At 40.8% G+C, this 19,714-nt stretch overlaps 1 protein-coding gene across 4 annotated transcripts in view; it reads right to left on the reverse strand.

Annotated features, from left to right (window-relative positions):
• ERBB4 (erb-b2 receptor tyrosine kinase 4) overlaps window positions 1-19,714 on the reverse strand; it is a 1,037,128-nt gene that overhangs the window by 298,000 nt on the left and 719,414 nt on the right. For all 4 annotated transcript variants that reach the window (XM_058664956.1, XM_058664954.1, XM_058664957.1 and 1 more), the window contains exons 6-9: window positions 10,738-10,856; window positions 7,997-8,138; window positions 6,231-6,344; window positions 4,933-5,059 (exon numbers count right to left, since the gene is read on the reverse strand). In XM_058664956.1, the coding sequence (XP_058520939.1) occupies window positions 4,933-5,059; window positions 6,231-6,344; window positions 7,997-8,138; window positions 10,738-10,856 (502 nt within the window). The remainder of the gene's footprint in view (window positions 1-4,932; window positions 5,060-6,230; window positions 6,345-7,996; window positions 8,139-10,737; window positions 10,857-19,714) is intronic.

Consider the following 19,714-nt stretch of genomic DNA (forward strand, 5'->3'; position numbering starts at 1 on the left):
TGCTAACCAGTTGGAGCGGCAACCCAAGAGCAAGGTGCCCACTATTTCCCTACTGTGCCCACGATCACTCCTGAACCTTGACACTGAACTTGACAGAATTTACCCCCATGACAGCATCTGTCAGCTGATGCGACCAAGTCCAACCAACCCACACTCACTTGGCTTATTGATGCACCAGTAGAGCAGTCAACTCAGCCTGACTTTCCCCTTATCCAGCCCACATGAGGCCAACAGGTGTTGTAACCTGCCCGGCTTTGTCTGCCCCCATCCCAACTCATCACTCCAGTGGGAGTGGTGGTCCAGCAGGAGAGCCCCATGAAACCTCCCTACCATCATCCCCACACCCACCCCCCACTGAGTCTCACATGTGCTAGTTTGGTGCTGCAGCCTAGTCTAGCCTAGTCTGCCTCTCCTCCACATTTGCCAGTGGGAGGTGTAGCCTAGCAGGGCCCGGCTAACTCCCAATTAAAACTCACACTGGTGGGGGCTACAGCCTAGCACAGCCCAAGAGGCCCCCAGTCCTGGCCCTCAAGGGAACTGGCTAGTGTTGTGACCCAACCTGGCCCAACCCATACTTCATTCTTGTGCTCAGATTCACAGCAGGTGGTATGAACTGGCCCAGCTTGGTTTGCCCCCAATCTGAACCAAATATATGCCAGTGGTTATTGTTCCTTGGCCTCATCCAGGCTGCTCCCTATCATGGTTCTTGTACTCACCTGTAGTGATTGCATCCCAATAGAGGAGTTCCCCAAGCTCCTCCATCAGAACCTCTCCCAGTGCCAAATCTCATGCACACCAGTGGGGTCATGGGCCAGTCCCACTTAGTCCACTTCCTGTCCTCGCAGAAACAGTGGCCTTTCCTGACTGGCCTTCACCCATTCTGGTTTTCACTGTTGGGTGCTACAGACCAGCAAAGCCTGGTCCACACACAGACACAGCTCACACATGGCTCAGCATGGGCTGAGTGAGATCTAGCCTGGCCAGTCCTATACCTACACTCGTTCTCACAAGCACCAGTAGGTGCTGGAGTTGAGCCCAGTGTGGTGTACCCCAGGCCCAGCTCACATTTGTGCTGAGGAACACTGCAGCCCTCCCAGACTAGACAGCAGCCCAACTCTGGCCTTCACACTCAACAGTGGGAACCACAGTCCAGCCAGGGCATTCCCTTAGCTCCTAAACCAGGCCTTTTCCCAGTTAGATATCATGCGTGCCAGTGGTTGCTCTGACCCAGCTTGGCACAGCCCCTCACCTGTATTGGATTTTGCCTCCGGATGCTGTAGCCTTGCCTGATCCAGCCTGTACCCAATCCCAACTCTCACTGGTGGGTGCTGCAACCTGGCCCTGCTCAGTCTGCTCCCATCCCTGGCTCATGCAGATTGTAAGGTGTGACAGCCTAGCCCAGCATGACCTGCACTGGTTTCTGCACTTGCTGATGAGCTAAGGTTTGCTCAGCAATGCCCAGTCTAACCCCTGCCAAAACCAACCAACAGATTAGCCAACAGTTGGAGCTACCTTGCCCAGCCTGCCCGAATCCCAGGCCTGGACCATGGGCTCACTTACAGGAACTATGACCCACTAGGGGAGTTTCCCAAGTTCCCCCACTTAGGCCACTCCCAGACCCAGATCTCATGTATGCCTGTGGATGCTTGGCTCTTGCTCCTCCACCTAGGCATAGTACGAGCTGGTGAATGTTGCAACCCAGCCCGCCCTACACCCTATTTTAACTTGCACAAATGGGTGCTATAACCCGGATCCACCCAGACTATTCTTGGTCCTTGTACCTGTGAGTACTGGCAGGTTACATGATCATACCTAGCTCAGCCCATCACCACTCCAACTTTTGAGCAAACCAGTGGGACTTGTATTTCCACAGGGTTTGGTCCATGTATCCCCCACAGAATCTACCACTGCACCTGGTTCTCTTGTGTGCTGGTTAGTTTCATGGCACTGTATAATGTGATGACATTATAGTACATTCAGTCAGGTAACTGGGTTATGGTCCTGTTAGACAGGCCCCCAGCCATAGCCTTCTCATGGACCAGCATATGATGGTCAGAAATGTTACATGCTCACAAGCCCAACTTCAGATTCCCATGTGAGCTGGTGCATGAGTCTGACCAATAAAGATCAATACAGATCTTCTAGTCTCTTCCCTACAAACCACCAGGTCTCAGTCCCCTCGCTTACCTGCAAGTACAGTGACCCTGTCATTGAGTGTCCCTCAGGAATCATTCCTTACCTATACATACTGTACCTTAATCCATGGATGTCCCTTGGCAGTAATTCCAGACCCCCAAGACCCCAGAGCTCGCCACTGAGTGGCCAGCAGGCAAAACCCATAAACCTAGTATTTGCCCACCACTCGGCAGTTGGACAGGGAGCTAGGATCCCAGCAGGAAGCCTAGCTCGGTGTGGGTTGTCCCAGCCAAAGCCACATCCACACCTCTCAGCAGAATATTTTGAAGATCACTTTTCGTATGGATTCATCAAGATGATTTGTTCTCCTTAGAAATCTGAGTTAGTAGGTCTATAATATTCTGTAAGCTTGTGAATGCAAAGCCCCTACTATACAGTATATTTTTAACTCACAGATACTTGCATCCATATTTTATATCAACTTATTAAATTTATCTGAATCTAGGTCACTGATAATTATATGTATAATATGTACAATAGTTTTTAAACAGCATAAATCCAGGATTTTAATGACTAGGTTCCATGATGACCCAAGACTAAATTTGCCATTCCAGACATCATCTGATCAACTGTTTTTCAAACTTTTTCAGCTATAATTTGAATACAAGTGATTCAATCATTAGATGCCCTTATTGGTTCACTATCCATTGACCATCACAAAATTGTGGCAGTAGTTCTGTATGCAGGCAGTACCACCTCACTACAAGGAAATTGGCACATCTGTCACGGTGTTTCAGTTATAACCAAATTTTGAGGATATTTTGGCCTTCAGTAATAACCTGGTAACCTGAGCTGCAGGCTGTTCAATGTCTTTCACAGCAAAGGATTGCTGCATGTCATGTACAGTCCTAGGATGGTCCCATCACTCCTTCAGGATTTTGTGTATGGAAACCTCATGCTTGGACACACTCTGTAGATAATTTCAGTCATTTTGGCCTGATTTCCAGGAAAATCATTTTCCTCCTTCTTTTGTCATGTAATAAAATGTCCTGTCAGTTCTTTCCTATTCTATTGGTCAGCTGTTCATCTGCTCATAATTTCTCTACATTTATTATATGGAGTAATTATTTCACTCCTTTCTAACCAAGCCTTACTCTCATTATAAACTGAAACTGAGTGTTGTCCTACCAATGCTTTTTATTACATGTCTGCTTTAAAATACATCCACAGAATTATGTTTTTTTTTAATTATGCTGGTAGGCTACATTATCTAGACATTTTATGCTCAGATTAATAAAAAATGTCAAAATCTTGGTACAATGAAGAGATGTGTGGATCCTGATAGGTTCAATGACCTTTCTCATGTGATTCACGAGCATATAGGTTCAAATCACTCCACACACTGACAGACTAGATCTGCTTTAACAAATCAGACATTCTTATATTACTTACACATAGATATAGGCAATATAAGTCAACTTACTCTTTTGGTTTCTCAGAAGACATTTATTATCATGACATGATCTTTCATTCATCGTGCTACATGATTTTGCAAAGTTAAAATGTAGATATATTACCTTCACTAAATGCTATACTTAGCAAGATGCACTTAAATATTATCTCATGGCAAATGAGTCAGAGGCTAAAGCAGTAATGTAAATGGATTCAATCTCAGCTGAACTGTGGTCAAGTTAGCAATATGAGTCCCATGTCAAAACGGCTTGTTGGTGCTACCCAGTTCCAATTGACTTTAACAATAGGATTTTAGACAGAAAAACACTGGTTTTAATTTTTTTTTAAAGAGAAATCAGAAGTTTTAGTCCTAATTTTAGAAAATATTTCTTGGGACTCAAATCTGAATGGTGTATATATAGTATCTGGTATGGGACCATACTGAAAACTGTTACAGTAGGGAGAGAGCTTTATGCAATAACACATACATTAATTTATTGGAATGCAAACAAATTTTTCAACTGTTTTTGCTATTTCCGTGTGGACATATTTAATCATAATGTGCTAAATTATTTTGCTTCTAGAAATGATGTGGTGTATTTTCAGAATGAGATTTTGAATTGAAACATGTGAGTGCTATTTTTTTATTTTTGCCTGTAGCACTAACATTTAGGAATTCAGTAGTAACATACACAAAGAGACAAAATATAAAATAAAAATACTGACATTTTTATTACAGTTTAAAGAATACCAACTTGCTTCTTTACGCAGTTAAAACCAGCAGGTGGTTCTGTATTGGAGGCATCCAGACAACGTCATATGTTTTAGTAAAAAAAATGAAATCAATTTCTTTTACTTTAGCAGTCAATTCCAACTTAGAAAAGGAACTGTCTTAGGACTGAGAATTTTGGTAAGAATTCATTCATAGAAATTTTAGCTTACTGATTTGTGTTACGTGAAAGAAAACATGTTGAATTAGTTTATTTATCTTTACCTATTAAATTAGGAATCTGAAATTCCCTATCTTACATATCCACATTCCTTAATAAACACAGATGAGATGGCGCCAAATCTTCTAAAAGCTGCATCCTTGAGGAAAATGTTTACAAACATGCTTTAGACAAATCCAGATTAATATTTCCAAATCACAGCAGAGACACGTGAAAACTCCAGTTTGCCACTGTGACAAGTGATCTGGCCCTTGCTTTTGCAGGCAGAGGGCATTAATGAAATATAAACTCCTCTGGGACATGAGGCACTAAACTAACAAAGCTATACAATCTCTTGAACTGTGTTCATATTTTTTTTAAAAAAAAAAGTCTTGTAAAGAAATTTAATACTGACCCATGAATACCAGTGACAAGGAAGATCAAATTCCCATTGATCTTGGTGCAGTTTATGAATTTGTCGATGTTGCTGGCATCCACCGTCTGGGCTGACATCAGTGATCCTGTGCCAATACCATCACAAGCTGCAGAAACAAGAACCACAGTCAGGGGCTGGACAACTTACTTCTGGCCAAAAATCACCGTGTTTTCATTTTAAAAGAACAACATAAGGCTGTTGTAAACCAGAGTCAGTAGCCACTGGTATATTTATGCTTATTGATTATTATTTATGCTTTCTAAAGACAATTTAAGAAAAGGGAGAGACCATGTCATTTCAAAAATATGTCTGAAGGTTACTCTTTTCCAAGGCATTACTTTGAAAATCTAAAAAAACAAACAAACAAAAAACTTTAAGAGCTTTTTAAACATGCACATTGTTTCTGTCTTGCTTAATTTACCTAACATTCTGGTGAGGAATTTGTGTGCCTGAACCTGGACACCATCTTCCTCCACTAAAATTCTCGAGCATGAGTTATCTACAACAGTTATTTCATAGATTTGGAAAACGTGCTACTTCCCTTATCTTCTGTTTGAAATATATACCTCCCCCCCCCCAAGCAACTAAACATATACATTAGGTGCTAAAATAATCATGTTGCCTCTTGTTTTGTGCAAAAACTTTAATACATGCCACAGATAAGATTAAATAACTCATTTCTCAATTTGTATCTAATTTTTCTTCTGACCACTGTAGTACATATACACTCACTTAAAACCTACAAAGCATACTAACAGGATAGTTTAGACTTTAGGAACTTTCCAGTGGTAGAAAGTGTATATGAAAATGTTTGGTAACCTGAGTGGATATATGCTGAGAAGGTCATTTCATTAGCTTACTAACACAATCGAGAGGCCAGTACTGTGGCATAGCAAGTAAGGCTGCTGCCTTGTATGCTGGCATTCCATAAGAACGCCAGTTCATTTCCCAGCTGTTCCGCTTCTGACTCAGTTCCCGGCTAATGTTCCTTGGAGAGTAATGGATGATGTCACAAAGTCTTGGGCTGCTATAACCATGCACAGACCCAGTGGAAGCCCCTGGTTCCTGGCTTCAGTCTGGTCCAATTCTTGCCTTTGCAGACTTTGGGGAGTGAACAAATGGAAACAGAAATAGAACAGATAGAAATTTCTCTCTCTCACTCTTGCTCTTTCTTTCTGCTCTCTGTATGTCTTTCAAATAAACATGTATTTTTTAAAAAATGAAGAACCTAGTTATAGTCCCCTGTTCTAATCAAAATAATTTCAAATATTACTCACCTTTTGGGCAAATGTCAGTACAAGGTTTGCACATTTTAATACCATTTTCTTCTACTTCCATCTTGGAACTGGGACAGGCACGTACACAAGAACTGGAATCTACCACAAAATTATCTGAATTTTTAGGGAAAAAGTAAAATAAATGTTAGTTCTCAGCAAGCAAAGATCAAAACAAAGTATTCTAGGGTTTGATAATGATTAGCATTCTTGAGCATATATGTCTCTTCCTCAAAACAACTCTTTTTATGCACTCAATTCAGAAGCATTCTGTATTCAAATCCCTGGCAGTTCATGTAAAGCAGGACTAGACTTGTGTAGCTGCACTCTACATCTTGAATTGAACCCCAAGATAGAGTGGATTTCTTAGGAACTGACATGACATTTAGTTTGTATTTTTCAGTAGTTCCAGTCCATTTCATGTCATGACGCACGCTTGAAGTTTAAAAATATCTCAAGGTCACGTAGCACAAATGCAGATTAATTCAAACTGCCTTGAACTGAGTGAGTACAGTTCATATGTAGGGAGAAATGCTTACCATGCATTCTCAGAGTGCCATGGAAGTGTTTTGTATTTTTCCATTAAAAAAAATGAATGTGAAAACATAGTACTTTGGGAAAATACAGAAACACAAAAGAAATATCCTACCTTACACTTAAGTGAAAATTTGAGAATTCTAGTGATCTAGGGTATTCCAAGACATCCCCTTTAATACATACATGTGTGTATACATTCATAAATATATACATACTTGTATAATCTTCCATAACAAAGGAAAATGCAGCATTCTCTGGGACACCACGTATTTTGCAGTAGCAATCTCCATGCTTGACTATGTAGCTTTGGCCCAATATGCAATAGCATAGAGGACTTCTAGGCTTAAGGGATTCACACCAAGGATAATTACATGGCACAGGTCCAGGCTTTCTTAGAAGCAATTGCGCTACTTGGACAATAAGACTCAAAGGATTTTGTTTTACTAGATTGGAATTATCTATGGTGGGCAAACATACCACGTGGTGTTATAGTAATTGGAAAATCATAGCAGACACCCATAGACTTATAGAGTTAAGTCAGGCTATCTATAGTATAGGATTGTATACCATTTACGAAAAAGCTCCTGCCATACTCTGGGTTCTGGTAGGGATGGAATATCTAATAGTTGTTCAATGATTAACCTAGTGACCACCACTGGTCATCATGAAGAAAGATCTGTTTGAAATAGATTTTATAATGTTGGCCTGATCCAACATGAAATTCATAAAGCGGAAGCAACATATTTGGGATTGGGTATGAGTGACAGCACAAATAAATTACAGAAACATGTGCTTATGAACCTCATGTTATCAACCACTAGGATAGCATTTCACACTCAGCTCATACCTATGGTTACATTCAGATTGGGGCAGGGCACTTCTGATAAACTGAGAGAGGAAAGTAAACATGGAAGTTGGCATGTGGGTGCAAGTTGAAATGAAATGGCACATTCTCTGCAACCTCACTTAGGAACAGCCTTGAAGGATTGTGTGTAAGAAAAAACCCTACCCTAGGTTAGCGTTCTGAGTTATGATATTGATCACTTATTTTGTATGGACACAAAAGTAGCCTGATCTTAGAATAAATGTCATAGTAACAACATTTAAAGTAATTCACACTATTAGAAGTTTCCATGTTATTAGATGTTTCAAATTTATGCTAAGTTGAATAAAATCCCATCATTTTTTAAGGATGACCTGATTAATTTGGTTCTTTTTGTGCTGTTACTTACGTGGGCATTTCTTGACACAGAACGCTCCGTAGGTATACTTTGCATTGAAATTATGTTCCAACTGAAAAGTGGTTGGATTGTAGACAAAGGTTTGGGGACACTGAGTAACACAGGCTCCACTGTCATTGAAATTCATGCAGGCCTGAAACATAGCAAAAATTGCTTTCATTTCCAAATAAATTTCTTAACACTTAGTAATGAAACAATACTGCTATAACAACTTTATGAGAATGTTGCAATCTTAGTATAGAAAAATTTCATTAACATGGCAAATTTAATAATTGTATGGCCATTTTTGCATTTTAAAAATTTCATAAATTTTTTGGTCTAATGTCAGTAACTATATCACTTACAGTTACTGATTTTTAAACTACTTAACAATCATCCACTAATTTAGACACTGAACATTGGTTAAAATTCTTTGTTGGCTTAAAGGGATGAGTGAACCTTTGATCTAACACACTCTTTATTCCCTTAAGTGTTTTATTTTTAGTACCAAGTAACCATACATTTTATATTTTATATTTTTACTTATTTTAAAATTATTTCAAAACTTCAATGTATTTCATGTATATAGTTTTAGGGCCATAATACTTCCTGGCCTTAAACTCACATTTATTAGAGCTTGTGCTATTCTTATGGTCTACCACTGACAACTAAATCTGCAGTTCAATAGGTTTGACATTCTTTTGAGTAAATATTTGGAGACTGAAGTGTTTTAGGTAACATACAAAACACAGTGATTACTATTGAGTGGTGAGAAAACATTGTGCTGACCATTTAAATTAAAGAAATCTGCTGACCAGTGACCAACCGAGTACAATGTACTTAATGCCAAAATGTACTGAAATAAACTAGTTCTAGTTAGCTGCAATGACATCATTTCTTGCTTGACATCTTTCATCATGCCATACCATTTGTCAAACTCAGTACACATTCAAAGAAGACATTTTTTTATTTCTGCCAACATATATGTACATTAAGAATACACCAGATTCATTGAAGAACTAAAAACCACTGGAGAGTCAGAAATTTGACAGAGAAAAGAGGAAATACATATTAATACATTAGAACATTAACAAAAGGGTTGACGAGCTAATACTCTTAATTAAGAAATTAAGCCTCCATAGAAAGGAAAAGTTAATGTGAACTTAGATTATGTTTTGCATTTCATCATAAATTGTCATAATGTCAGTGATCAATAAGCATTGGTTTACTGTTTCTTCATAACATTTACTTTATCAATTGTTGTTTTTGCAAACACTTTGTCACTAACATGACAATTCACCAATGATGGTCTACTAGATACATAACCAGAATGAGACTCACTGATGATGTTTTTGTCACTAAGGTGACACTTTCCAGAAATAACCTATTAAAAACTAATCTGGGAAACTCAGTGAGTTTTAATTTATGGCCATGAAACTCACTATGTCCTTCTAGTTGCTTCGCCAACATACTTTGCCCAATGCAGTGCACAGACTGGGCCTGAAAGAACATACATCAGAAGGATAAACACTTTGCCTTTAAGACAGCAAACAAAAAACATAACTTACATCAAGGCCTCTGTCTGGAATTCTTGAATATTCTGTACCAAACGTCACAGTGGAATCACTGGACCATTCCACAAAAGTAATGAAATAAGAATTCTGTCCCTCCCTAGGCACTCTGCTTGTCATGACAATGGAACCATGAAAAGAATTCAGTGCAAAATTTCTGAGAGTTGTTGATATTTATTATTGCTTTCCTTTGGAATTAATAATATAACACCTGCAGTGTTCCCTGCTGTCAAAATCAAACTCCCTTCTCTTCTGTCTATCCTGGCAATAGACTAGAGAAAAGTTCTCAGTTCACGACCTGCTGAGAATTATTTATAATTTTCAGCATTTTGGCTTCCTTTTCTCTGTCTTGTTCTCCTCTTACACAGCTCTATATTTTTATTTCACTATAGAAAAGAATGAGTTTCCTGTGAAGTTTTTTTAATTCAGCAATTAGAATTCATAAGCACTTTAATTTTTATCACCTAGTTACGAAATTAATGTTCAATTGGAAAGACAATTGAAAAGCTGAAGAACATATTTTTTAGCAGTAAGACTTTTTAAATGATTTTTACTTTAATGATGAAACAAGAACTTAGCAAGTATGGAACTGGTTAAATCAACATACCTCACTGAAATACTCATATACTTTCCAAACAATGAAAAGAATCATATCAAGAACATGATGTCAAAATACAACTAAAAGGTGTCCCTAACTCTAAATGTCCACTTTTAGAAAAGCGTCCTCTTTCCTTAAAATGAAATTGCAAATTGCTTTAAATGTGCAATGAAAACATTATAAACTTGGAGAAAGTCTGACATTTATGTCATAGCCTTTAAATTTGGCTTGACAAAATGAACTGCCATGACAAACATTCATGGGACTCAATAATGCAAGAGTATAAACATGCAGTGAGTGCATTTTTGGGAAAGGTATTTCAATATGTTCTCTTTCATGCTCTCCAATAAATCTCAGCTGTGAGAAAAACTCATAGCAAGTCACAGTTCACTTAGTGCGAGAAAATAAGGCAGTTCACCAGTAGCCATTGCAATGAGGCAATGTTTTCTGGCAGGGAACAGTGCATTTCTTAGTCCTAAAATGGGTATACTTTATCTTGATGTAATAAAATGTTAAGGATTCAAGGTGTTTGAGATAGAGGGAACAAGGAACCCAGGAATCAAAGGGAGAAGTTGGAGACATACGAAGCAATCCGTGTCCTTAGGTCCTGAACAGCCTCCGGCACATTCCCGATGGCAGCAGTCACTGACATAGGGTCCGTAGCACCTGCCGTCACATTGTTCTGCACACACTGTCCTTGTCACTGCAGGAGACAGAAATGGGACCTGCATTAAAGTCGGTCACCATGAGAAACTCTGAACTTCTTTGCAATAGCTGAGAAATGCTGAGTTATGAAAAAGCGATTTACTCAATCCATCAATGACTCAATTCAATTAGCAACTAATGTACTAAGTTTGCAAGCAGCTAGAAAAAAATCTTAAAAAATCAATATGAATATTTTGCTTGTATATACCTTTTCATTTCCCTAAATAATTTTAATGCTTTACAGAAATTATTCAACAAGGAATAGTCAAATTTGAAATAAGTGAGCCAGGCATTTGTCAGGTTGGGAAATAGTAGGCACTGCAGTCAATTCACACATCAAGCACAATGAGGTCTTAAGATAGAAGATTTTCTCAGAAATGGATTTAAGATTTCTAGCACCCAGTGCATAAAGGGCTACATCAAAGTTCACTTAATTCACTCTGTATTATATACGAAGGACTGAAGGAGAGAAAGAATGAGTATGAAAGAAAGCAGGAAAGAGGAAGGAAGGATTAATGAGGGAAGAAGAATGTAGGGAGAGAGAGTGAGAGGAAAGGAGAGATAGGGGCGTAATAACAAATTCACAGTAAATACAACAAAATCTCCATTAGTCTCATGCTTCACGATGAAGGCACAATATCAAGGCATTATTTAATACATAAAATATTACGGGTTGTGCATCAGTTGTATATTCACATGTTCACAATTTTGTACATTTCAATTCTCCCAAAGAGAATCCTAACCGTGAAGACTCAGATTCTCACCAAGGACTATCACTATGGGCACCAAGGACTACATCCCAACAGAGAAGGAGAACACACGGAATTGGAGTGCATTCGGAGGCGGAGAACTCCGAGGTTACCCAGCCCCTTCTGGATCTACCACATGGTATGGAAGAGGCCCAAATCCTTCCACGCAGGACCCAAGGTCATCGGAACAACAGCCAGGAGCCCTGAGGGATCTGCAGAAATAGAAGAATAGCAAACTTCTTTCGGGACTAGGGAGAGGAGCTTCTTCTGGTCCTTACTTAGTTCCGACTTTGGATCCCCTCCCTCGCTTGCAATGACCATCAGGATCGCTTCCAAGCCCCCCACCCCCCAAAAAATAGAATAGATAGAGAAATACAAGGAAAGCTTAGAACCAAACAGGAAACCATCAGCGTGGATCCACAAATACCTTACTATATAGGACACAAAGATTAGTTACCCCTCACTAGGGGAAGGAGGATTTCTCTGCACACCCCTCCTAAAACTGTTCTGCACCTCAACTGTTGACAAAGGCCTTGTTAGATTTAGAAGCCAAGTTCAGCAAAATTATGCGTCAACAGAATAAACTGCTAAATACTAAAATGAAAACAGACACGACACAGCTGAGTAGTACCCTATAGTCACTTTAAGATGTGTAACAGCCGGTTCTGTGTACAAACAAAAATTGAAGAGTCAATGAAGTAGTCACAGGATGTTGTTAAGAACTTGCACTGTTATAACGTATTGATTACCCAATACCATGTCAATTAATTCCATAATGTTGTAAATTGTTGTTGATGTTGTGCTGGGGCTTCTAATTGATCAGGACGATATTCTGTCAGCTCTGCCTTCAGAGTAGAGATGGTCTCCCCAAGAAACTGTTGAATTTATCTGGACAATAAGATGCTGAACTCTATGCTTGGTATATGTTTGCAACAAAAGAATCTCGATTTAATTTGAACTGTAATACTGCAACAAGGTGGAGGAATCCACCATGGGAGGAGGGATTGGGGAGGGGATGGGGGAATCCCAGAGTCTATGAAACTGTGTCACATAATGCAACGTAATAATTAAAAAAAAGAACAAATAATTCAAGTATAAAATGTAAAAAAAATATTTTCAAAGAACAAATTTTAAATGAGGGACATCATCACATGATTTGCACGTTTCCAATTCAGCATTATTTCTTTTAACATTCTTATTATTACATCATTGGTTTGTTCACTACTACTTTATTATCAATACCTACCACTCAGACATCAGTATTTCCAGATTTTGTCTTATTTTCTTAGGGCCACAAGCTTAAGCCTAGATGAAACTATTCACCTCATCCTGTACAAACCACTTACAGGTAGATTACTCTCAGATCTCAACCAAATTCTCTCTGGAGCTGCAGAGTATTCCCAGTCTTTTATGGAAATACACATCCAGGTGTTCCAAGATGTACACATTCACATCACCACCACCTTGAGTGCATTCTTCCTTGTTCCTAATCTCAGTTCATTGAGGTAGGATACATCTAGCAGCTCAGTTGCACATTTGGGATTCACTTTCTATTTTCCTTCCCCTCAACATCACTTCCCATCACTAAGAAAGATACTAAATACTAATAATTATATTTTGAATATTCCTCCTTTTTTGTCTGCTCTCTATTGCAACGTTGTTCAGAAATGTATCACTAAATTGGTGTATTGTTGTATAAGTTTGCTCAGATTTCACCTTTTCCGTCCAAATAATTCTCCTTGTTCTCTAAATGTGATAGCTTGAAAATAGAAGCCAACGACTACAGAATCAATGTTGATTGGCATTAAAAACTTACTGGTCATCCAGTACTCATGCATTAAACCCTTGGCAGTAAAGAGAATTCTTCCATTTAGCTGGCACCATCCCTGTCTCTGCTGGTCTCTCTCACTATGTGTTTTGTCTCACAAACAGAAACAATATTTGGTGATTCTAGTTGACTTGTACCACATGCTATTGTGATTTATATTGCCTTCACAGAAGGCATTTTTCCATGTTAAAAACCTTGGCTCTGTCTAGCAATGCCCACTCTAAATTTTCCCAGATACATATACAAACAGTTACTCTTGCTTATGGACAAGAAAGAAGACAAACTTACTAAAGTGCTCTGATAATCTGAAGGCCTAGACTCAAATCCAAAGATCACTCAAGTGATATGTGCAAATTATCTGACCACTGTGTATTAGATTTTAGCATTTTAAAGATGGAGTTGCAATTAGTACTGATCTAAAGGGGCTGAAGATAGAGATAGAGGCATTAAATGTTTAACATCATCACCATTAATTCTGCTAAGAACAATTAGAGATTATTATACTTATGACACGTTGCTTTTATTTTTCCAGGTTCGCCCCACTAAACTTTGTATTGACTTCTTTTTTCCTTGCTTTTTTTTTTTTAAGATTTTTATTATTATTGGAAAGCCGGATATACAGAGAGCAGGAGAGACAGAGAGGAAGATCTTCCATCCGGTGTTTCACTCCCCAAGTGAGCCGCAACGGCCGGTACGCGCCGATCTGATGCCGGGAACCAGGAACCTCTTCCGGGTCTCCCACGTGGGTGCAGGGTCCCAAAGCATTGGGCCGTCCTCGACTGCTTTTCCAGGCCACAAGCAGGGAGCTGGATGGGAAGTGGAGCTGCCGGGACTAGAACCGGCGCCCATATGGGATCCCGGGGCTTTCAAGGCGAGGACTTTAGCCGCTAGGCCACGCCGCCGGGTCCTTTTTCCTTGCTTTTTAAAAATTTTTTATTATTATCATTTTATCATATAGTTCCATACGCTTCTGGGATTTCCCTTATCCCCTCTGCAATTCACCCTCCCACACCTAGTTCCTCTATATCATACTAAAGTATAGTTCTTCACACACTGTCATATGTCCATCATTGCGGCACGGACAATGGCAGAGAGTCCAGCATCCTATTGTCAAGACAGAGTAGGGGGCCTGGTGGCATGGCCTAGTGGCTAAAGTCCTTGCCTTGAACACACCAGGATCCCATACGGGCACCGGTTTTAATCCCGGCAGCTCCACTTCCCATCCAGCTCCCTGCTTATGGCCTGGGAAAGCAGTCAAGGATGGCCCAAAGCTTTGGGACCCCGCACCTGCGTGGGAGACCCGGAAGAGGTTCCAGGTTCCCAGCTTCGGATCGGCACAGCACCTGCCGTTGAGGTCACTTGGGGAGTGAATCATCGGATGGAAGATCTTCCTCTCTGTCTCTCTTCCTCTCTCTATATCTGACTTTGTAATAAAAATAAATAAATCTATATAAAAAAAGAGTAAATGGAGAGGGAAAGATGGCCGACCATAGAGAGCTGGTGTAGGGCAGTGTGGGGACAGAGGGGAACCGATCCAGCAGAGAAACAAACCAGGAGACACAGAATTGAGGGGATAGGTGTAGGAAGGTCACTGGAGTTCACTGAAGTAAGAAGATCTACACAGCATGGAGAGACAACCATAAAAAGGAAAAAAGAGGAGACAGCACGCCGTGAGAATTTTGGTGAGTCGCGATCCCAGCCAGGGGGAAGGCGGCAGAATCTCAGCCGTTCCTGGGAGGACAAAGGCGGTTGGAAGGACAGGCGTCCACACCCACAGGGGCACAGACCACTGGAGTGCAGGAGACCCTAAAGGAGGCTACTGGATTGAACAAAGGGGGCATCATCCCAGGAAGATAAGCATGGGGGGTTGCCCAGAAACTTGCCTCTCAGCAGGTCAGCAACTTTGAGAGAGTGCAGAGGAGACTGGCGCTGCCTCTGGGTTCCGGTTACAGTAATCCCCAAATCAGCTCGGAAAGGTTGACTATCTGCAAGAGTCCGCCGTGGAAACTGCTGCTGGACTCAGCCTGAGCATTAGGAACGGGGCAACACTCGGCAGAGCCTCCCTGGACAGAGGTGCAGGCTGGTAGGAGCACAGCTACATGACTCCCACGGCTCTGTTCCCAACAGTGGAACACCTTTGAGAAAGTGCAAATTAAAAAAAAAAAATAAAAAGAGAGAGAAAGAAAAGCCTTGTAAAGGGGGCAGGGCAGGACTGTGAACGTGAGCAGATCCCCTGCTGTGCTCAGCTCAGCAGGAGACCCTGAAACAAAGCAGGTTCTGCAGAACTGCGGGGCAAGTTCTCCCAGCAGACCTGTGGCCTGAGGTGGCGCAGGGGCCCCAGCTACACGCGGCTCCCGCCCCAAGCCCAAGAGGTGGGACCGGGTCTGTAGACCAGTGGCCCGAGGTAGCGCAGAAGCCCCTACTACACACGTCCACGGCCCCAGCTCCCACCTCGAGCCCAAGAGGCAAGACGAGACTCTGTGGACCTGTGGCCTGAGGTGGCCGAGAGGCCCCAGCTACACGCGGCTCCCGCCCCAAGCCCAAGAGGCGGGACCGGCTCTGTAGACCTGTGTCCTGAGGTGGCCCAGAGGCCCTGAGCCCAAGAGGCAAAACACAGCTCAGTAGAGTCAACCAACCCAGATGGAGGCATGGAGCAGTGTGTCTTCCAGAGGGGCAACAACTTTGAGTGGGAGCTGCAGGGGGAAGGCCTGGCACTAGGGCTGGGACATATAGTCTCCTGACCCAGCTCGGGGCTGTGGTCCGCAAACTCCAAACAACAAGCAGCTGGAACCCCCTGCTGCGCTTAGCTATACTTAGGCCAACACTCCATACAGCAGTTGCTGGGTCAAACTTCCTATAAGCTACAGCACCGGGGCAACGGCTCCAGACAAGCAAGTCAGAGGCTAAAATCCCAAAATGGCAAGAAACAACAACACAATGAGGAGAAGTATCAGAAAAGGTAATGACTCAGAAGAAAGATCAAGCATTTTCTCCCCAAAACAACCAAAAACTAATCTCAATACCTGAGATGCAAGATGATGACATAGAGGAATTACCAGAGAAGGAATTTAAGAAACTAGTGATGAGATTCATCAGAGACAGCAAGAAGCGCTGGGAAGAGTCCAAGGAATTTGAAAACCATGTCATTGCAGAAATAAATCAAGTCAAAAAGGGAATCCTCGATATAGAACACAAAATTGAAAGCCTAACCAACAGAATGAACACAGCAGAGGACAGAATATCAGAATTGGAAGACATTCAGAATGAAAGGCAGCAGTTCATCAAACAGTTGGAGACAAATCTGGAGGAAGCCAATAGGTCCATACAGGAAATGAAAGACAACCTCAAAAAATCAAATATTAGATTAATAGGCCTTCCAGAGGGAGTGGAAAAGGAGATAGGCTTGCAACGGGTCTTCAATGAGATAATACAGGAGAACTTCCAGAACACCGGAAATATAAATCCAGCACAAATCCAGGAAGGTCAGAGAACCCCCAATAGATTCGACCCAAAGCGATCCTCACCCAGACATGTGGTCCTCAAACTGCCTTCAAGCTAATACAAAGAAACAATTCTAAGACAAGAAAAAAGGACAAGATTACTTTCAGAGGAAGGCAAATCAGAATCACAGCAGATCTCTCAGAAGAAACACTCCAGGCAAGAAGAGAGTGGGGTAAAACCTTTCAAATCCTGAAACAAAACAACTGCCAACCGAGAATAATGTACCCGGCAAAACTCTCATTTGTATTTGAGAATGAAATTAAATATTTCAACAGCAAAGAGAAACTAGAAGAATACACTAGCACGAAACTGGCCCTAGACAACCTCCTCAGGAAGGTGCCAAACCCAGAGAGAAAAAATGAAAACCAAAATCAAAGATGGCAAATGGGAAGACCTCCCCACTAATATCCATAAGAGGATAGTCAACCAGGCAGAGATTCTAATAGTCACAAACACACACTTGCACACTTACACACACTCACGGCAGCTCAAAATCAATTTCTCCCAATATTATCTCTAAACACAAATGGCCTAAACTCACCAATCAAAAGACACAGATTAACAGACTGGATCCTGAAACAGCACCCAACAATCTGTTGCCTACAAGAGACACATCTAACCAGAAAAGCCTCTAAGAAAATGAAAATAAAGGGATGGAAAAAGATATTTCATGCCAATGGATGAGCAAAAAAGGCTGGGGTAGCTATTCTAATTTCAGATGATATAGACTTCAAGCTGACAGACATCAAAAAAGACAGGGAAGGGCACTATATATTGGTGAGGGGACTGATACATCAGGAAGTAATCACCATTTTGAATATATATGCACCAAATTCCAACGCGCCTAGCTACGTGAAGCAATTACTTACAGACTTAAGAGGAGACATTGATATGCACACAATAATAGTGGGTGACCTTAACACCCCACTAACAACAACAGACAGATCAACAAAACAAAAACTCAACAAAGAAACAACAGAGCTTGTACAAACAATAGAACAACTGGACTTGGTAGACATTTATAGAACTTTTTACCCAGAGGCCACAGATTATACATTTTTTTTCAGCAGTACATGGCACCTTCTCCAGGACTGACCACATGATAGGACACAAAGCAAACCTAAATAACTTCAAAAAGATAGGAATCATACCATGTACCCTCTCAGACCACCATGGAATGAAATTGGAAATCAGCAATTCAAAATGCCCCAGGAAATACAGAAACTCTTGGAGGCTGAACAATATGCTATTAAACGAACAATGGATCAGAGAAGAAATTAAAGATGAGATCAAAAAATTTATGGAAACCAATGAAAACTCTGACACAACATTCCAAATCTTATGGGACACGGCCAAAGCAGTGCTACAGGGTAAATTCATCGCAATTGGAGCCCATGTCAAGGCCCAAGAGAGGCGTCAAATACAGGAACTAAGCACACACCTCCACGATTTGGAAAAACAGCAGCAGAAGAGCCCCACATATAACAGGAAACAAGAAATAATCAAAACAAGGGAGGAAATTAATCAGATAGAAACAAAAATAACTATACACAAAATCAATGAATCAAAAAGCTGTTTTTTTGAAAAAATAAACAAAATAGACACCCCACTGGCCCGTCTGACAAAGAAAAAACAAGAGAAAGCAAGAATTAACAGCATCAAAGATGAAAAAGGCAACATAACAACAGACACTGCAACCATTAAGAACATAATCAGAAATTACTACAAAGCACTATACTCCAACAAATCAGAAGACCACCAAGAAAAGGAAAAGTTCTTAGACTTATACAACTTGCCAAAACTTAGCCCAGAGGCAACAAACGACCTGAACAAACCCATAACTGAAGCAGAGATTGAAACAGTAATTAAAGATCTCCCAACAAAGGAAAGCCCAGGCCCAGACGGCTTCACTACAGAATTCTACAAAACATTCCGAACAGAACTGACCCCAATCCTCTACAAACTCTTCAATACAATAGAAAAAGAGGCAATTCTTCCAAACTCATTCTATGAAGCCAACATCACCTTAATCCCCAAACCCGACAGAGACCCAACTGAGAAGGAAAACTACAGACCTATTTCTCTGATGAACATCGATGCTAAGATTCTCAACAAAATCCTAGCCAGTAGAATTCAAAAACACATCAGACAGATCATTCATCCAGATCAAGTAGGATTCATCCCTGGAATGCAGGGGTGGTTCAACATAAGGAAATCCATCAATGTGATACACCACATCCAAACATTGCAAAACAAGAACCACATGATAGTATCAATAGACGCAGAAAAGGCGTTCGACAAAAACCAACACAATTTCCTGCTAAAAACCCTAACCAAGGTAGGCATAGATGGAAAAATCCACAACATAATCAAAGCAATATATGAAAAGTTCAATGCCAGCATCATACTGAATGGAGAAAAACTGGAACCCTTCCCACTGAAATCTGGAACAAGACAAGGATGTCCGCTTTCTCCGCTGCTGTTCAACATAGTCCTAGAGGTACTCGATGAGGCCATAAGTCAAGAAAAAGAAATCAAAGGAATCCAAATGGGAAACGAAGAAGTCAAACTCTCACTATACGCAGATGACATGATTCTCTACATACGAGAGTTTGGAAGAGTGGCAGGGTACAAAATTAATGAACAAAAATCAACAGCCATAGTGTATGCAAATAGCCCAAAGATGGAAAAAGACCTAACCAACAAGATACCATTCAAAATACCTGAGAAAAGTATGAAGTATCTGGGAATAAACCTAACCAAAAATGTAGGAGACCT

This window comes from Ochotona princeps, chromosome 5 (assembly GCF_030435755.1).
Source record: "Ochotona princeps isolate mOchPri1 chromosome 5, mOchPri1.hap1, whole genome shotgun sequence".
Lineage (NCBI taxonomy): Eukaryota > Metazoa > Chordata > Mammalia > Lagomorpha > Ochotonidae > Ochotona > Ochotona princeps.